Genomic DNA, 15,279 nt, shown 5'->3' with positions numbered 1-15,279 from the left:
TTGAGTGAAGTGGGGGTGGGGGGTTACTCATTTTTGTCCTTGCTTTTGCTGATTATTGGCCAAACTAATGGGTTCCATGGCAGACTTCCAATTTGTATCAAGGACTTCAGAACTCCCACACTTCCTGTAGCAGCTATTCCAGCTTTGCAGTCATGTACTTCCTCTTCTATATACCTTTTGGAAGTATTTTTACTGGCAGAACTATTATCAGAGAATGGAGTGGGTATAGGGGTGCCCATTAGTTTTCATGGTTTGCCCTTTCAGTCTTTCATTCTTGTGAGGAGGTCCTCTTTAAGGCCTGGGGGCTGACTCCATTTAGACTCATCTGAGCCTATTTACCTATGTTCATTAGTAATGGAAGGTATAGATATGTCTGAATACTGGGATCTGGAACATTAGCTCATTGTAATTCAGTTTTGGCCATCTCAGCAGGTGGTGGGTTTAGGGTAGAAAGTAAAAGTTCTTCATGTCCTTATGTGCTGTTTACTATAAAGTTTTTACATCATTACAACAGCTGATTATAGTCCATTCTTTCATCATTTCAATTTAATTCCATCAGAAAGCATAATGTACTTTAAGCAATTTTAACTTGATATATCCTCTTTTGTTTAATTTCCTCTATACCAGGGGTGGGGAATGTCTGATTTGTGGGCCGCATAAGGTCTGAGAAATCATTTGTTCTGGCCCTGCCCAGGCATTAGTGGTGAGTTAATTAAATGTTTGACCAAATATAACAGGCTAATTTTAAGTTGATAATTTTGTATGGCCTGCAAATGATGTTATAATTATCTAAATGGCCCTTGGCAGAAAAAGGGTTCCCCATCCCTGCTCTACACTTCTAGTTCCATATTATATCCAGCTCTAGATTTATGAAGAAATGCTTGAAAGCAAGTACTCTTCTGAGTCAAGGAATGCTAACCAAATAAACTTGATGAGAGGCTAAATAGCCATTTTTAGGGATACTTAATTCTTACCAGCCTGTGACTGCTTGCTTAAAGCATCACAGTTTTATTTCCCATGGAATGACTCAGGTGTTGGGCGACCAAGGAGATACGACAAGCCAGGGCTGAGTTGGCTATGTTCTGGAACTTTGAATTGGCAAGATTTGGTCAAAACTGGCCAGAAATACTGTTGTAGACTGAAAGAGACTATTGAGCTTTGAAAACATTTTTCTTCTACTACCAGCAGGGGCAGAAGAGGGAAAGTTAATTTGTATTTATGTATTATTATTATTTTAGCTTTCAGTTTTATTGGTTGCATATAGCTGAACTCACAAACTCTGGTTCATTCTTAAAATGTTCTTTAAACTGAAATTGACTCTTAGAGAAAGGCTTACCACGGAAGATAATACTATTTTAGATAGCAAAATGCAGGTTCTTGAGCATCCTGATAAACTTGGTGCTAATAAGAGAATGGATTCTAATTTCTCATCTGAGATGTTAAGCCAGGTTCAGTGCTACACATAATTTGTATTTATTTAAATTTTATTTTAAAAAATTGAAGTTGTTAGCATTAGACTACATAATAATCTGTAATCTTGGCCATTGTAATTTGATAGACTAGACATATATGTACAGGTACTTTAGGATTGATATTAGCACAGTTTTTGTCTATGTACTAATTATCTGAGGTAATCAAACAGATGTTGATGGTAACAGCAACCAAAAGTACATATACTAGTACATTTTAGGTATTTTAAATTAATCCTCTCCCCTCCCCAGTCCCCCTTTCCTCCTAGGAAGGTTTATAAAACCTATTCTACATGCTCTTTAAGCATCATGTTTCAGATAATTAAATATATAAATAAATATAGTTAGCTATATTTAGCTGATGTTGATGAGTAGCTGTATCTTAAATGTTTTAAAAGATCATGTAATCCAGGTCTTTTGGAGTTGGGGGTTGGGTGGGTGATAGGATTTACCTTTGCAAACAGACCTTTTGAGCAATTACCCCAGTCCCACTTGGAAGCTCTTCTTTAGTTCCAGGTGAAAGTAATAACTAACACGCAGCTGAAGTCAGTCTGTACCATTATTTCAGGTCAGGGGATTGTCTTCTTTCAGAGTCAGAGAATATTCAGCAGAGCACATTGCAAGAGAGAAGCTTATCCCTCTTAAGACTGCTTGTCCTGGGAGGGCTCATTGGCAGGACTCAGTCTTTCTGGGAGGAGGTCATAATGACCAGGAATATGGCTGTTCCTAGGTAGGTCGTATGGATTCTGGATATAGCTGGAGTTGGGACCACGGCCTTCTTGGACCACACTGACTGTGGGCTCTAAGGAATATAGTGAAAAATGAGTTCAGAGAACAGATTAGCTTTGGTTGTCATGTTGGGGGGAAGAGAGTTCTATTTAACTGGGTGGTGAGAGAAGCCAGGGATTTATAAATCTGTGATAAATATGAGGGTTAGGACTAATGCTAAGAGATGGAAAACATAAGTGAGTGTGCTGTCAGAATCCCATCCAAAGCTTGGTCAAAACCAAAGAGATTTAGAATGTCCTAAATATTTAGAATATTTAGAATGGGTGGGTCCTTAATTGTGGCGTAAGGTTTTCACTGCTATTCTTAGCACTGAGCCCAGGAACATGGGTTAAACTGGGAGAAAATAGAAGGTGGTGATTTAGAAAGTTAATAAATATTCTGTTCTAATTGTTTTCTTTTTTAAACTGGGATTTGTATCAACAATCAGTTGAGGTGTATGTGTGTGTACCCACTCCCCACCCCCAGTATTTCTGCATCATACTAGTCCTGGTATGTTTCTTTTTTTAAAGCAGAGTTGGCACAAGAATTTGATTTTCTGCATGAGAGAGGAGGGTAGTCCTGGGGAAGGCAGTTTGCCTTGGATTCCTTAAAAAGCAATAAAAAAAAGTGTGTTTTCAAGACAGGGTGAGTAGAGAGGGGTTGTTTTTATTTCAGATGCTGCACTATTGCCCTGATTTTGCTAAGTTACTTATTTGAGACACCTACCAACTTCATATATATTTTTATTAGATGTCGACAAGGATGGCACGTCTGTGTACGGAGACCCCCTGTGCACAGGCGACTTCATTTCTACATAGCTGCTTTCTGGAAGCTTGCAGGTGAGGATGGGTGGGTCCTTAATTGTGGCGTAAGGGTTTTCACTGCTGTTCAAGGAACAAGTGCTAGAACTGCACACGGATTCTTTCATGTAATCTGCAAGGCAAGAGAGATTTCTTAGTATAAGCAAGAACATAAGACTTAGTTTAAATACCAGAAACAGACTGCAGGCAAGTTCATGTGCTTTCGGGATCCTGGAGCTGTAAAAGCCTGTGACAGTTTAAGATTTACTTAGGGAAGCATTCAGCATACTTAATAAGTAGGCAGAGTTCTTTTCCTAAAAAAACTTACGTTTTTGGAGGGATAGGAACATTTTTGTTTTTAGTAGTCAGGTATAGCACCAGAGAGATTAATTTAAGATACTCATAATGTACTTTCACATCTATTATTTAATGTTTACAAAATCCTGCAAGGATAGTTGATAGTTTGCATTTTATAGGATGAAGGCCCAGAGAGATATGTCTTGGCTAAGGTCACACAGCTCATAAGTGGCAGTGCCAAGGCTTAAATCTATGCCTTGGGACTCCTTGGCTGTGCGTTTTCTGTAATAACATTCTTTCTGAATTTGTTCTGATGATTAAGATGCTTAGGTTCAGAAGAAGTTGTGTGTGTGTGTTTTGGCACAGGTGCTAGCAATTTGGTATCCTTTCAGTAGCAAATTGGCTGCATCCCTGTTCTCTGAGAAGCTTGTGATCAGAGGTGGGGCAGATAGAAGTGTAATAGAGGTCTCAGAAACACCTGGGTCTTCACCTAGCCTTTGGAAAGTTCCTATTTTCTCGCAAGTCTGCAATGTATTCTCTGGGGCAGGGGTCCTCAAACTAAGGCCCGTGGGCCACATGCAAATACAAATATTGTATTTGTTCCCGTTTTTGTTTTTTTGTTTTTTTTTTGTTTTTTCAAAATAAGATATGTGCAGTGTGCATAGGAATTTGTTCATAGTTTTTTTTTAAACTATAGTCCGGCCCTCCAACGGTCTGAGGGACAGTGAACTGGCCCCCTGTTTAAAAAGTTTGAGGACCCCTGCTCTGGGGTCATTTACCTCAGTTCTTGAGAATGCTAAATGAAACCTATTTTAATAATAATTTTCTCTGATACTAGGGGAACTCATGCTTCCTCTCCTGCCACCCCTCAGGCATGCATCATCCTCCATACTTCAAGGAATGTTAGGGTAAAGAGATACAAACTAGTTTCCCAATAAAAAGCCAGGTAACTAGCTCCACTAGAGAAAGTTCACTTTGTGATGGAGTTACACGAGGAAAGGGGAGCCCTTCCTTCAGTCTCTACCTCATTCCCCTTTTGGAGGTGATCACTGCCTCTTGTAGATTGTCCCAAGTGATCAGGGCTTTATTACTCTTACTCTCTGTGACCTGGCAGTTCTGGTCCTCATCTGTCTGAGGCTCTGCCAGCCTTGGGGGTGGGGGTGGGGGTGGTGGGAGGGCGCGCCTAGAAACAAGCACTGTGTTGGAGGGGCTTGAAAGTCGAGAGTGATCTAAATCGCCTTTCAATTCTAAATTTCTGCAAGTGGTAGCAGGTGGTGATATTCTTGGATGATCCTTCTCTGGAACTATCACAAATTACATTTGGGTTGCTATTTATCTCTGCTTTCTGCTTCCAACTTGTGAAATTGATGGAAATGTAAAGGGAAAGTGATCTTGTAACTCTAGGGGTGACTAGATGAACCTTTGTACAGTGAGAACAGAATAGACATGCCATGTGGCTGAAGTAGTTGAGTATATGTTACCACAAGTAGTCTTTTCTTCCCTAATGGTGCTTGTGAGGGGAGTTACTTTTCTGTTGGGGTAGAGTTGATGTCTGTTTCAGCAGGTAGCATTTCTTCAATCTTGTACAAAAGTACATTGACCTATTAGTTCCTTCAAGTGTTCATAACACCCTGTGGTGTAGGTAGAGCAATAATATGATTCTCACCACTCTCCCCATTGCTTATGAGGAAATTGAGGCTTCATATGGGGAAGTGACTTCTCTAGGGTCATACTGCTAATCAGTAGCAAAGCAAGCTCTAGAACCAGGCTCAGAGCACTTTTCCATCACAACTTAGCCCACAGTGGAGAGGGATATTGTCTTGGCTCCATCTTAGATTATGGCCTCTTTCTAGCATAAAACCCTAGACAGAAGGAGAAAACATTCTTGAGCAGGCCCAGCCAGCCCCAGTAAGGACTAAAGGGAGGCTGCATTGTCCCAGCTGCTGTTGAGGCTCAATGGGGAAGGGGTACCTATGGGTCCTGTACCACGACCTGCTTCTAGTGAGTACTTTGTTTCTTCCAACTGGGAGTGGGGCTAAATCCAGGAACCCTGGTAGTATGGCTCATTGATCCCACTTTGGGTGTTCTGAACTTACCAGCCAGGGAGTAAGGCAGTGTGCCTCAGTGGCTTGTTTGGAAGCTGAGGATTGGAATTGCTTAAAGAAGGGCTGTCTCCTGAGAGAAGTCCTAACAGCTCACCCTTCCTGTCCTCCCAAATACATCCATTTACTTTGTTTGGCAGCTGCCTCAGTTGCATATTTTCTAGAACAGCGTTCGCCAACCAGTGTGGTCTGTGGACCACCGATAGTCCGTGAGGTCCAAAAGGTTGGCGACCACTGGTTTAAGGAAATCTTTGGATCAGCGGTCGCCAACCGATGGTCCGAGGACCACTGGTGGTCCTTGAGGTTCGAAAGGTTGGCGACCACTGTTCTAGAACTTAAGGAATATCGATAGCTCGCTTTGTGTGGCACTTAAAACTAGTATTTCAGGTTAGTCATTTGAAACTTGTTATATCTGTGAAGGAGGCTGGGCAGGAAGGACTAGTATTACTACTCTAGTAACGTGGAAACTGAAACTCATAAAGTTTGCTTAATGTTAGTAAGTAGTTAAGACTCAACCCCTGTCTTCTCTGATACCCAATCAAGGTGTTTTTCTCTTCTATCAGTTTCCTTGTGCTCCTGTGCTCTTCTCCGATATCTGTACTAAATGCAAAGTATATCTGCAGCAGCTTCACCTTACCTTCAGGGAACACCTTTTATCTATAGGGCCAAGCCCTGCTGAAAGAGAAAGGCCAAGCTCTAAGCTTTTCGTGGATATCCCTTGACTGATTCAGGGATAAGGCAGTGTGCCTCAGTGAGGAGAGCCTTGGCAGTGGGAGAGCCATGGAGCTCTAGTTCAATGCCTAATAGAGCCCCAGCCAGGCAATAGTGCCCCTCTTTTCATTTCCACCAGAAAAGTCATGGCTGTTTCAAGTTTGGGGGAATAAATTGATCTGCAGCAGGGGACACACCTAAATGGATAAAAGAGAAGTTGGGGTTGTGGGGGAGGTGATTAGTGTCAGGGGGAAGCTGTATTTTCCATAAAGAGGTCAGCAGTAAAGAAAAGGATGAAATGTGTGAGTGTACGCGTGTGTGTGTGTGTAGGTAAAGTGAGGTGGTAGGGGAAGGCATTGAGTTATGGAATAATCTGGATTCTGGAACTGGTAGTTGGGGGACATCTAGGCAAGCGGGAAGCTGCTCTCTTCTCCAGCTGAGTCATCTACCTGCTTGCCCAGAGGGAGGGAGATGAGGGAGAGAAGGCTGGACAAGGGGAAGAAGAACCAGCTGCTCTAAGATATTTCCTCATCCTTTTAGAGTTCCACCCTTCCGCCCCTCCCCAAGGCCAGTCCCTGCACTTCAGGGCATTTTACTAAGAAAGGGGAAGCATCAACCAGGGCTACCCAAGCTCAGTCACTCCTCCAAGGCCTGTAATTAGTATCAATATTAAAGGGTTAGCCCAATAATGCCCTAGCATTTGCTCTCAGCTAGTTCCTACCTCTCAAAAATCACACACAGCCATATACTATGGGAGGCAGAGGGAACTCTAAAATCTAATGTAGACATCTTAATTTGTAAAAGGGAGCAGCAAACCAGAAGGGGAAGTGACTTTCCAAGGCCACCTTGTAAGTGGGATCTGAATTTACCAGGGCTTTAGGTTCAAATAACATCTAGCTAAGGCCAATATTTTACTGTTGGGGAAAACCTTAGATCCCATCTTAGCTGACTACTATTATTAGAAGGCCACACTGCCTTTTTCTGGGCCTGAAGTTAGCATCTTCTCTGGATTGAGAGACAAGGATATGGGGAGAGGAAAGGGAAGATATCAGTCAGGAGAACCACAGTAGTTGAAAAAAGTTTTCAGGATATCAGTGGGCTCCTAACTACCTTGTAACCCAAGGCAACTCCAAGAAGAGACTTGGTTAGATTACCAAAGGGCATAAGGTGGGAAAAATGGCAGCAACGGTGGAATTTAGGATTTCAGGATCATGAAGGTGATGGAGGGTACTGGGGAAGATTTCTTCTACAGCAGTTTGAAGTGCCTGATAGACAAGGAATTGAACATGAGGTTGTTTGTTGCCAAATCATTGTGCAAAGGGTGAGTGCAGAGAATACCTAAAGACTCTTCACTCTTAATTGTTTGGTCCAGTAGGTTTAGGAAATAAGTTCATTCCTGGTACAAACTAGTTTAGTAAGTATTTATTTAGGAGGTCAGCCAGTTATTGTGGGTTTGTTCCATGTCTTTGATAAGTACTTCTGTAAAGTTTTGAAGTGGGACATTCCATTTTCCTCTTTGAATTCTCTTGTTCAGATATGTTGGTCCCCAACACATGCTGGTACATTTGCCTACACAGCCCTCTTTTCTCTCTAAGTTAAAGGACGATTGTAGCCACAGTGGTGAGACAAAATCTGCACTCAGAGGCTCAGATATATGACCACAAAACAGGAATGAATGACACTGAAGCAGAGACAGTGCTCTCCTTAGCGTTGTTTTATATTCATGGTTGGAAGTCTGAAAGTAGCTCTAATCACAATGGGCAGGACAACACAGTGCATAGCAAAGTTGTGTGCTCATTTGTTGAGGTGTCTGGGCCTGTCTTGAGCGTATTTACGATTCAGTAACGCATATTCTTAGAGCTGGAAAGGCCCTTAATAATATTTCTGTCCAAACCTCATGCCTATTTGAGAAAGAAACAGGTCTCAGTTCACAGTGCTAAAGCAGTAGAGCTGTCTTTTCTGTATTAAAAGGGGAAGCTGCTGTAATGGTGCTTGCCTTCATTGGGATAGTTTAAGTCAAAACTCACAGAAAATTGCCAGAATAATGCTCCCAAGGGAGTGTTCGCTAGCTGGCCAGGAGCCTAGGGATTACCTCCTGTCTCCAGATGATTCTCTTGAGCAGTGTGCACTCTAACATGCTGATGGAGACTTGCCCTTCCTGTCTCTTGCTCAGAGCGCACTTCTCACCACCACCACCCACCCTTAGCTCACCCCATTTCTAATAGCTACCTTACCAAGGGCTATAGATGACTAGCTCTCCTTCGTTAGGAAATGGTTGTGTCTTTGGGTGTGTCTAAGGTCGAGTTGGATAAACCAGAACAGTAATCCAGGAAATCTGGGTCAGTCTGAATCAGTGGTTTCTAAGTGTTAGTTGGGTCATTGCTGCATAGGAATACCCTGAGATGCTCTGTGCCAATGCAGATCCCAGGGCCCCACTTTAGGTCTACAGCATCACAATCTTGCGGACATGGGGTATGAACATCTGTAGTTTTAGCAAGCTTTTCAGGTGATTCTAGTGCACAGCTAGATTTACGATATCCATTGGGACCTCTGCTGTCAGTCATCTCTAACTTGGTTTGGCTGAGACTCTTAAATAGACCTCAGAGACAAAAGGACAGCCTTGTTACAGTAGTACAATCCTTTACAATATGCAAAAACACTTCCCATCTGAGATTTTATTGAATACTATGACAGCCTTGCTAGACAACAGGACGATAGGCATAATTATCCCAACCCTGTAGATGAGGAAACTGGGCCTTGGGGAGCTCACAGTTTAAGGTCTCAGTTAATAAGTAACAGAATAGCAAGTGACATGGTTCCAAAGCCACCTATTTCACACCTTCTGTCATTTAAACCTCAGCCTAAGCCCAGGAACAGGACCTGACCTTTCATCGTGGCTTTACTCAGAGACTTCCTAGAAGGACGACCCGACTTGAGTTCCCATGTGTTGGGATTAGTCCTGGTGTCCCTGCTCTTGGGGCAGAGATTTCTTGAGGGTGGAGTGCCATTCATCATTAGGGTATCATTTTCATTTCGTTGTGCGCAGAAAGCCAGCAGGTGGCAGGGTGGCGTTCCTTACCAGTACAATGACAGGAGGCCTCTAGGGCAGGTAGATTGACTTTATTTCAGATTTTTAATCAGTTTAACTCATACTAATTGGTTGGATAATGACGTTCTACATTTCCAAAGACATTTATTAGGCATCTATAAAAAACCCACAGCATTTGCTAAGCAGGTGCAACTGAAATCGAAAGATGAATTTATTATTATGGTTGCTCCTCCTGGGTGGAGCTACCCAGCAGCCCCAGGTCCTGTGGTCTTTTAACTTTTAAGGGACTTGGGGGGAACAGGTGCGCAGTTCTCTCTGGTAGAATTTCTGGCCATTTCAGATCTGTACTCTTTATCTTGCTAAGCCCTTTCTAATGGGACGTCAGGATTGGATACTCTACCTTTGAAGCCTTTGTCCATAATGTATGTGTTTTGACGTCTATCCATTTCACAAGCACCTGCAAAAAGAGTATAAGGGAAGAAAAATATGGGTGTGTGTGAGGTTTACTTGGACTGCATGTATAGGTTTCAATATTTTGTTTGCCTTTTTCTCTTTCTCCCCTACCCAGAAAGTAAATAGTTCTTTAATGCTAGAAAATTGTTCTGGCTTTACTTTTACTCTAAATCTTTTTGGCCATATAGTAATTCTTAAAAGGCTCATAAGCATTAATGGTGAGCTACAGCGCCCCCTGGCATATTCAGCATTCCTCCTCTTTAACCTTCATTCTGAGAGGAATGTTTTACAGGAGGCGATCAAAGACAGTTCTGATGCCACCTACAGTCACTATAGGTGAAGTTCTAGGCTCCAAAAGTATATGATAAGGAATGAATCAGAACCATTTTTTAGCTTGGGAAGGGTGCTTGTTGTTCCAAATCCTAGTTCTTTTGGATTTTAGAACAGGGTGGAAGACTGTTTCTTACCTCTCAGCTCTGGTCCTGCCTCTCCTCTTCTGGATCAGAAGCTTGACTGAGGGGACCCAGAGAGGGAGGTGGACAGGTGACTGAGGTCATCTTTATGGGATATACACTCATTCCCCATCCACAGTCAGCTTTCTTAGTTATTCCTTCCTTTTTGGGTGGACCATTTACACCTAATTGAGAGCTGTCTCTGAAAAGTATTATCGGTGTTTTTCAATCCCAAGGATTTCTTTCCTCCCTTTCAGTTGTCACAATTTCTCCTAGGCTCCCTCAGTGCATGGTCCTGAGCTCAAGCCATACAGGGCATTCAGGGACCAAGCTCAGGTTCTTTGCAGCTGTTGATCCCAGAAAAGAAATTGTCTGGCATTTTTAGGTTGGAGCAGTAATGACACTGGCTCAAAGTCGGAGCCATTTCCACACCCTACCCCCACCCCCAGCTTTTGATTGAAGACACAATACTAGGCAAGACATGCAACAAGTGCTTACAGTTTGGCTCCTCTGGACTCATTAGTTTCTGATACTGACAAACCAACCTGTTGCTGTTTAGATACTCCCCATATCTCCTCCACATAGAGTTCCCAAGTTGAATTTATAGGAGTCTACTCTTGTCTGCTGGCCTTCCATACATTACTGAGGGATAGGGCAGAACCAGGTCTAAGGTTTTCTCAGGTTTGCTATTCTTCTACCGGCCAGTAAGTATCTGCGCCCTTCAGAAACATGACTGCAATAGTCTGTATCCCTGGCATTTAGGTCAGCACTTTACACCAGACAAGGGTTTCCTTTGCCCTCCCTGAGGGACGGAGGCTAGGCTATTCACTTTTCCCCTTTTCATCTAACAGGAAATAGAGGCCCAAAGAGGGGCAGTGACTTGTCTGCGACCACACCAACAAGTGAGAGGTTGAGTTGCAGCTAGACCTCTCCAAGTATTCTCTCCCATTGGCCACCAGCCTGGTTGGATAAAACCCCAAAATGACTAAGTGGTGGCTCTGGCTACACTGGTTGAAGATTGAGATCTCAGAGCAGGGAAAAATCTGGGCTGAGCCCAGAGGATGCTCCAGTGTGGAAAAAGATACAGGGGGGTGGTAGTGTATGTGTGTGTGTGGGGGGGGGGATGTAATTGGTGGGGTTACTAAATGCCCTGGACACTGCCCATGAGCCCCATAGCCAAGAATACAGCCTCCTGGGTACAGGTCTAGGGTCTCTGCAGCCCATGCCTACTCAATCAGCAGATGAATGGGAATCTTCATTTAGTGGTATCGGGTCCAAAGACCTGCAGGGGTTAATAGAGCTGTTTCCCTTGAGCTCTAGAAACCAGTTAGAGCTTGAGCTCAGGCCAAGGTTGTCCAGTGTGCTGAGGTCCTGCCCTAAAGGGGCACTTGTAGGAAGCCCACATTCTCTGTTCATTCATAGCTCTTGCTCCTGTGATACCTCCTGTAACTTCTACCCACAATCTTCATTGCAGGACTGACTCTCCAAGTATCCTTTCTGCATATTTGCCAGGCTACCAAATTTAAACCTAATACATAAGCACAGAGGATGTTTGTTGACACATCCTGCCCCAGCTTCTCCGATCCCTATGGGACAGCCCTACCCTAGTATCTGGGAGAGCTTAGCCTAGGCCACTGGTGGGTCTGGGGGACATTGGGCTTTGGGTGAGAGAGCCTTCTGTTTGCCATACACACTCAGATGACCCAGATAACCCCAAAGATGTTGCCATCCTCAGGTCATTTCTCAATGGTTTTGGGTTGTATTCTGTGGACTGCAGGGATTACAATTATGTTGTGTCCCCTTCCTCTAATACCAGTCATAGTTTGTCCACATCCACTGACCATGATGGGAGCAGGCAGGTCTCATTTGTTAGGGAATTGGGATTGTAAACTAATCATGTTTGGAGGGAGGGGGGTTTCAATGGGGAGAGTTCTTGGATGAATGGGGATGGGTCAAGCGAGGGGCAGGAGTGGGAGGTAGGGCCAGTGCTGAGTCTGGACTGGTATGAGAGTCTTAGGGATAGAGGGTAGGGCTGGGGTTGTCTAACCTGGTGAGTGTGGCTCAGCGGGGTGGCTGAGGTGTCTAAGTTCAATGTAGAAGTCCTCTGGCGGGTACCTGGCCTCCAGGGCACTGATCTGGAAATGGGAGTCTAGTGAGAGGAATGACAGGGAGGAGCCATTATTCCCAGGGCCCTGGTTTGGCAGGGGAGGGGATGGGGTCTGAGGGTCATGGTAGGGCAAGCTGGAAGGAATTAGGGCCCCTATGTGTAGCATCCAAAGGGGCTGGGGCCAGCAGGGCCTTGGGGATTTGCTAGAGCTGAGGCCATTGGCCTTGCTTCTCCACCCCCTCTACCCCTACCCCCATCCCACGCCTTACAGGAATAGGTGTCCACTAGAACAGTGGAAAAAACCCTTGAAAGGGGTACCTTGTTAGGGCCTGGGTCAGACAGGGGTTCCTTTTCTAGATGGTGAGTGCATCTTTGGCCTCCATCTGGAATCTCCATACCTGGGGCTCTAGTCATCTCTTTCCCTGGGTCACAGCCACCCTCTCCCTACCCCCTAATATAGGAATGAAGAGGGTCCTGGGCTTCATTTGCTTATAAGTCTGAAACAGGCACTTGGGGTTCCTCCCCACATCCCTTCTCCCTGGGGGAAATCATGCTCAGAATTCATCTACTAACCTTCTCTCTTAGAGCTAGGACAGGGCCCCCCTCAGTGCAGAGAAGGAGAACAAGGTAGGACATGATGGCAAGGGACCATAGTCAAACCACTACTGACCTAACACGTTCACATAGCTGTAAGGGGTCCAGCCTGCTGTGTCTCTGTCAAGGGACTTGTTACTGAGCTGTTTGGAAAGCAGGAGAGCCGGTTAATACCTAGTGCCTAGAGGTGCCCCCTGCCCAGACTTCACTCTTCCCAGCCTTGTGCACCCACCTATGTCCTAGTGTTGAGGGAAAGGGAGAGCTAGGTGTTCTGTGAGAGGCCACCTTGGTGTGGCTGATGGCAGCAGAGCAGAGCATACACCCATTTAAGCTGTCTGGCTGAAGCTGTAGGGTTTCCAGGTCTTTGGGGAAAAGGAGGGCAGGGGAAGGTCCTCCCAAGGGCAGAGAACCTGCCTGAAGCAACCTGATCCTGACAGGGAAAGCAGGTGTGCTCTGGCACTCTTCACCTGCAACATGAGGCCATCTTCCCACAGGATGGTGCTGAGGCCGCCTGCAACATCACTGGCATCTCGGCCACTAGACTGGGACTGAGTGTGAGAGTCTCCCTTTCATATGACCAAGGGAAAGCTCAGGGTACGATGTCCTTATGGTGTAATCTTTCCTCTTCCTGCATTTTCAGAGCCGTATGAGGCAAAGATGGTTATCCTCATTTTACAGGTCCTGCTTGTGGGTCCTGCACTTGGTTACACAAGGAGTCTGTGGCAGAGCTGGGTCTACAATTCAGAGGGTCTCAGCTCTGGGACCCATATGCATATTATTTCATCACAGGTGCCTGCTTTTGCTACCTATGTCTAATTTGCCAGGCTGAGGGGTCTTGGACCACACAGAGCCACTTTGGACCCTGGGGTAAGGTGAGCCAGAGTTAATAAGTGGGCTGCTCTGCAGGAACTCCAGCGCTTTACTGAAAGTGGCTGACACTTTTCTATTAGAATGAGACCGAGAATGACATAGCCACAAAGGACCTTGTCATCCCTGGCATCCTCTGTCTCTTACCTGCTGCAGCCTTGATAATGTGGCTCTAGTTAATCAAGGGCCTCCTCCTGGGAAATGCAATTCCTTTCCCTTAGTTTTCAGTTCCTCGGATAAGCCTAAAGCTGAAGCTGGGAATGGGGATCTGAGCTATAGGGCTGTGTATGGGGCTGATGGCCACAGTCTTGCATATAGGCCTCAAGGCATCCTGTGTGTAGCACTCCCATTTGGAAAATCAGAGGTGTGTGGCCTTGGAGTGCTGGCTTGACAATGGTTGTCCTTGGTTGTACAGTATCTGGTCTAGGTGTTTCAAGCTGCATTGCTGTCAGTTCTGTGGAGCAGACAGGGAGAAAGGTTTCCCCGAGCTCTAGGGCAGAGGCCTGGAATATAAAAACGTCCTGTCTATGTTCCTGGCAGGAGAGGTGTTACAGGAAGCCAGGAGTCTGGGCCTGCTATTGTGTGTATATACATAGGTGGGTGTCAGGAGGTATGGGCAGCATGAGCCTGTCAAACATTGTGGTCCTTGAGGCTGTTCTTCCTCATTTCTGAACCTCCCACTCTGCCAGGTATGGGTCCTGGTACACCAGCAGGGCTTACTACACATGTGTTCTGAGACATCCTTGCCCAAGGGCCTGTAAGATGACATCTTGCCACCAGCCCAGGGTTATGCTCGGAGCTGTGAGGGAAGGCCCACAGGACTCGCTGTTAACGAGAACACTAACTGTGGCTGATGTTTGGGTCCCGCATCCCTTGCATTAGTTCTGATTATAATAAATGGTTGTGCACTGATGACGTGTGGCATGTCCAGGTACAAGGACATGAGCTGGTTACCTGAGTAATAGTGGTTACTCTCTAATGTGCTGATTGCATACATGGTATTGGTAACCTACTGCAGTGATTGGTGGTTTGTGGTGTAGTATTTTGATTACATGTGTTAACATGTGGCAAAAGTGGCTACATGGTGTACATAGTTATGTGACAAGGTTACACATGATTATATGATCACATGGCTTAGTACCAACTGGTTGCACACAGGGTGTGGGCGTTTGTTATACTGAGTGATGCTGTGGTTAGTTACATGTGATTCCTATTGGTTACATGGTGCTTGTTGGCTCCATGTAACCTGCAGGTTCCCTGTTACCTGCTTACAGAGTGTTTACATGTCCCATGGACCACAGGGCTGTGTTTAATGTATTGGCAGTTAGTTCCAGGGGGACCTTCCAGAGTGTGTGTGGCGGGGAGGGGGCGGGCGGTGGGGGGTGGTTACAGTTCCTTCCTGGGCAGAGGTGAAGGCTGAATGGGTGGACAGTGGATAGGGGCTGGGGAGTCAGGGGCCCGGTACCTTGGTGGGGCTGTTCCTGTCCAGAGTGCTGGCCTGGCTGGTGGCAGGCCCGCCGCACTCCAGTGCGTAGTAGCTGGAATTGGAAAAGCACTGGGCATGGCTGCTACTTTGAGACAAATCTGGGAAGAGAACAAGTTGCCACATA

At 45.2% G+C, this 15,279-nt stretch overlaps 1 protein-coding gene across 1 annotated transcript in view; it reads right to left on the bottom strand.

Annotated features, from left to right (window-relative positions):
• Positions 1-2,659: 2,659 nt before the first annotated feature.
• MEGF11 (multiple EGF like domains 11) overlaps positions 2,660-15,279 on the bottom strand; it is a 68,634-nt gene continuing 56,014 nt past the window's right edge. The window contains exons 14-18 of the mRNA XM_081113446.1: positions 15,135-15,253; positions 12,879-12,945; positions 12,149-12,250; positions 9,597-9,653; positions 2,660-3,170 (exon numbers count right to left, since the gene is read on the bottom strand). Of these exons, the coding sequence (XP_080969572.1) occupies positions 2,947-3,170; positions 9,597-9,653; positions 12,149-12,250; positions 12,879-12,945; positions 15,135-15,253 (569 nt within the window). The 3' untranslated portion in view covers positions 2,660-2,946. The remainder of the gene's footprint in view (positions 3,171-9,596; positions 9,654-12,148; positions 12,251-12,878; positions 12,946-15,134; positions 15,254-15,279) is intronic.

This window comes from Myotis nattereri (assembly GCF_964212035.1).
Source record: "Myotis nattereri genome assembly, chromosome: 1".
NCBI lineage: Eukaryota > Metazoa > Chordata > Mammalia > Chiroptera > Vespertilionidae > Myotis > Myotis nattereri.
Note: the sequence above shows the minus strand (reverse complement) of the source record. Positions and strands in the feature narration are given on the sequence as shown.